The sequence below is a fragment of the Carlito syrichta genome, unplaced genomic scaffold (genome assembly GCF_000164805.1).
Source record: "Carlito syrichta isolate Samal-C Ts95f unplaced genomic scaffold, Tarsius_syrichta-2.0.1 Scaffold305573, whole genome shotgun sequence".
Classification (NCBI taxonomy): domain Eukaryota; kingdom Metazoa; phylum Chordata; class Mammalia; order Primates; family Tarsiidae; genus Carlito; species Carlito syrichta.
The window spans coordinates 151092-155676 of NW_007249669.1; the positions used below are offsets into that span (position 1 = coordinate 151092).

The following is a 4585-nucleotide window of genomic DNA, read 5'->3' on the forward strand; positions in this document are numbered from 1 at the left end:
TTCCTGCCGCCCGCGGCCGCCGTCGGCCCGCCCGGGCCGCTCGTCATGTTCACGTACAGGGAGCGGGTGAGCGGGCTCCGCAGCGTCCACATCCTCCGCGCCAGCCACACGGACGCCAGGCTCAGGCACAGCCAGCCCGCCAGCAGTCTCATCGGGGACCGCGGCCGCTCGCTCCGATCACCGCCGGCGCCGGGGCGAGGAGGAAGAGGCGCCGCCGCCTCCTGCCACCGCCGCCGCCGCCGCCCGGGCTAGAGCCATTGCGCCCGACTTGCCCATCCAGCCCGTTCAGGGCCGAGGCTGGGGGTGGGGAGGAGCGGCCGGCGCACAGCCTCGTCACCTCCTCCCTCCCCTCTCCTCCGCCCGCGGAACGCCGCGGGCGCCGGCGCCAGTTTCCACCCGGAGCACGTACGCGCTGCTGGGGCGCGTTCTCCCCGGGCGCGCTCCCTCTGTCCAATGAGCGGGCGCCAGGAGGCGGGACAATGGGAGCGCGCATTCGCCTGGCGCGCGTGGCCGCCTCCCATCTCTGCCCTGTCCTCACGTAATGGCGGAGATTATTTAGGTTTTTTTAGGGCAGGGGAGATCACTTCCGAGGGCGGTGACTGCAGCCTCCCTGCCCCTGCAAGGTGGTGCCCGAAGGGCCTCTGGTCGTTCCTCGCCTTAGTATTTGCCTCTCGACCCCTGTCCCTCTCCTCGGCGGGACTTTTCACCTGGCCGTGCAAATTGACCCGGGGGTGAGGCGAGGGCGTTTCATCCCTTTCGTACGTCCTGTCACTCACACCCAAGTCCTTCTCAGAGACAAACGCTGCCGTTTCTTGCTACCGGCTCGACTGTGCAGTTTCCGACATATTTTTAGAGCCGACCAGCCAGACCCCCACCCCTAGGCCTGCGCCCTGCTTCGCGGGAGCTGCAAAGCAGAAGAGAGAATCTAGGGGGAAAGGATACCGCCAACCCCTCACCACCTCTTTCCTTCCTACCACCACCACCCGCTGGCCCGGTTCCCCAAGCCTGACAAGTTGCTGGCTGCGTGTTTCTAAGAGCGTGAGTGAAAGCTCAGCCTTTGTTGGAAGCCAGCTGCTGCTGGGGCACCTATAAGTAGTGTTTTGATGTAGATGGCCGAGCCCAAGAACGAAGACCCCAAAATAGAATCCCTGGCTGCCTTGAACTAGCTCACGGAAGTTAAACCCAACACTCTTAAAGCGAACTCCGCTCTGGGAGCAGTATTTACCCGGATGTTTCTTTGATCATTTATAGCACGAGGAGACCTAGCAACGCTTCAAAACTGAAGGGTGACTCTGTGTTCCTGTGTCTGCAGTTCTTCCTGCTGCTGCCCAAGTTGCAACTAAGGAGTAACATATTTCGTAGGGCCTCTAACTGTAATAATACTTTCCTAGGTTTTTAATTTAACTGCCCCAGAAATCATATAAGTACAATTTATTTTAGTCCAAACCAAAAGAAATAAACCTTTTCGTTAATTCCATATTGCACTTGAGAGATTTTCATTTATGAAATAGTAGGGGTGGTGCTCCACAGATAGGTAACAAAATCATTCTTAACATGAACACTTTTATTAGCTTCTAAGAATGTCAGCGTGGCCACTTTGACTAACAGGGATATCTTGTTGACTAATGTCACATAGGCTGTAACAAAAGGGGGGGGGGACATGGGAGGGTATACTTGTATGTTTCTGCCAAAACCCCAAAGAGCCTGTGCCTTATTAAATCTAGTTCAGACCCTTAGTGCTCCCAGACCTAATCATCAAAAAGAAACCATAGAGGCAGTCCCAATAACTATTTGTTTACTCTGTCACCTCTCCCCTGTCTATTGAGGTCAGTGTCACAGATAAAACTACACTGTTCCAAAAGAAAACTTTCAACTTTTTGAAGTGGAAGGTGAAAGCAGAAGTGCATGAAATGGCATATTTAATTTCTGAAGTCAGGAAACAAAAAGGTATGTCCCTAAGTATAGAGTAAGCCCGCAAAGCTGTAGCTCAGAGACTGCAAAATGTGTCAGGTGAACAAGAAGCAAGTAGACAACTGTTGAAGTCAGAAGAATTTGGGGTTAGCTGACTGCCACGAAGCCTAGATCTCAAGGGAGCAGATTTTGCTTTATACCTGCTCATCCAGAAAACAATAAGTCACTCATATATTTAAAATACTCTATAATAATCGCAAAATACCCAAATACATGCTATTTACATTCAACAAGAACAGGAAGCAACCAAAGCACAATGTGAGCAAATGATTTGCCTAAAAGTAGCAGAGCAAATTCAATAGCAGACCTTTTCATAGAACCTGGTATCCCAGCTCCTGGTCCTTCGATCCATCTAAGCTTTGCTGTCTCTCTTCTGAGAGCCTCCTGAATTACAAATGAGGAGGAAGGAAAACAGCAAGAGTAAATATACTAAGCAGAAGTTCAGATTGCCCTTGGGGACTGCCCCCTTCCTTCATCTACTAGACTATCACTACTGTATATTAAAACTCAATTATCCATAATAGGGCAAGAAACACAGGTAACACAAAAAACCAAACATAGGCCAGTGCTGTTTCTTTTTCTTTTTTTTTTTTGAGTTGGAGTCTCACTCTGCCGCCCAGACTGAAGTGCAGTGGCCGCTCCCGGCCACTGCAGCCTCGACCTGCTGGGCTCAGGCGATCCTTCCACCTCAGCCTTCCGAGTAGCCAGAATTATAGGCATGCACTACCACGCCCGGCTGATTTTTTTGATTTATTGTAGAGATGAGATCTCGCTGCCCAGGCGGGTCTCGAACCCGCGGGCTCAGGCAATCCACTCACCTCAGCCTCCCAAAGGTGTGGAATCCCAGGCTGAGCCACTGAGCCCGGGTAATGTTGTTTCTAATGTGGCTTTGAAATGCAGTCAGTGATATTCAAAAGACATATAAATGACCCTCTGCACCAAGCTCTGCTCATTGACCTCAGGTGTCTAGCCTGGGTCACAGCTCTGTGCACAGGCCTAAAATTGTGGTTGTTTCACTTTCATATCTAGATCTCTATGCAAGGGCTTGGTGATGGTGTTGCTATTGTTCTTTTGAGCTACAAAGTTTGGCATTTTCATGTTCTTTTTTCAAATACAAAGTATGAACCCACAGGGAGGAGAGACTTGGATATATAGAGGACACAAAATATGCTGGTCATTATTGGTCATTGTTACCTCCTTGAAGAGATAACCTAAAAAGAACTCATAATCATATGTTTTCATTGACAGCTTTTTAAAAAAAATGCTTAATGTTTTATATACCTTCAGAGAAAGGTAAAAGTTTTACCAATATATTCAATAGAACATGTCCTGTGAGTATTAGATAAGCACTTCTAACAAATAAAATCAGTAAATATATTCAATGATTTTTTTTTTTTTTTGAGTTGGAGTCTCATTCTGACGACCAGGCTGGAGTGCAGTGGTACGCTCACAGTCAACCCAGCATCGACCTGCTGGGCTCCAGCAATTCTTCTGCCTCAGCTTTCCAAGTAGCCAGAACTATAGGCACATGCTACCACACCCGGTTAATTTTTTTTTTTATTATTTATTGTAAAGACGAGGTCTTACATGTTGCCCAGGCTGGTCTCAAATCCCATGGGCTCAGGTAATCCTCTCACCTCGGCCTCCCAAAATTCTAGAATTCCAGGCTTGAGCCACTGCGCCTGGCCTAATTATTTTTTTAAATTATAAATGTGGGGGATTTTTATCTGAACTTAGTTGATATAATTTCAATCATGTGCAGTGACATCATTGTGGCCTCCAATTGATAAATTCTAAGTCAAGGTGAAACTGCAAACAAGTCAAAAAAGAAATAGCAGCCTGAAGTAGCAGAAATAAACCAGGAGTCCTATTTGTATTTGCAACTATAGGTAGCAAATAACACAGTGTACTCATGAAAGAACTCTCAATGCTGCCATTAGCATAGTGGTTTATCATGTGCCCTCTCAAGACAGACTAGCTAGATTTGAAGCCTGTCCCTTTGCTTCTTGATTATGTAATGTAAGGCAATTACTTGACCTCTCCAAGTCTCAATTTCCTCATCTATAAAATGGAAATAATAATGGTTACCTATCTCATAGGAATATGCCGAGTATCACATTATATCCTCTATAAAGGGCTTAGTATAGTGCCTCAACATACAATAATCCCTAAAAAAAAAGTTCATTTGTACTTATTTTCACTTTAACATGGGTAAATAAACCTCTTATGAGCCTTCCTTTCCTCATCTATAAACAGAGAGCCATAATTTTGAGCTGTCTACTTCACAAGACATCTTTGTGAATCAGGCTATCTGAAAACTTCATAAACTGTAAAGCATCAACCAAAGTTACCATAATAAAGATGCTCAGTCCTAATGTAACTCTGGTCTCTGCAAAGCTACTTTCCATATAACATTCTCTTAGAACCCATGATGATAGTGTCTCTTAATTACGTGTCTATTCTCAAACCGCTTCATGGTACTTCAAACTAAGGGAGTAGAGGAAAGGAATATGAAACACAGAACTATAAAACATTCAAACCTAAAAGCATAAAATCAGGCAGCAAATTCAAGTTATCTACTTGTCAAAGATGCTTGTATTTTTAGTTGGAAAGT

At 46.4% G+C, this 4585-nt stretch overlaps 1 protein-coding gene across 7 annotated transcripts in view; it reads right to left on the reverse strand.

The window, feature by feature from the left end:
• The window catches only part of METTL9 (methyltransferase like 9), a 53500-nt gene extending 51140 nt beyond the window's left edge, over nucleotides 1–2360 (reverse strand). For 3 of the 7 annotated variants that reach the window (XM_008061765.2, XM_008061764.2, XM_021714287.1), the window contains exon 1: nucleotides 1–429. In XM_008061765.2, coding sequence (XP_008059956.1) covers nucleotides 1–152 — 152 coding nt within the window. In that variant the 5' untranslated portion in view covers nucleotides 153–429. Of the gene's footprint in view, nucleotides 430–2278 lie in introns of those variants that run through there. The other 4 variants (XM_021714290.1, XM_021714291.1, XM_021714288.1 and 1 more) reach the window with 4 other exon arrangements.
• Nucleotides 2361–4585: the final 2225 nt, after the last annotated feature.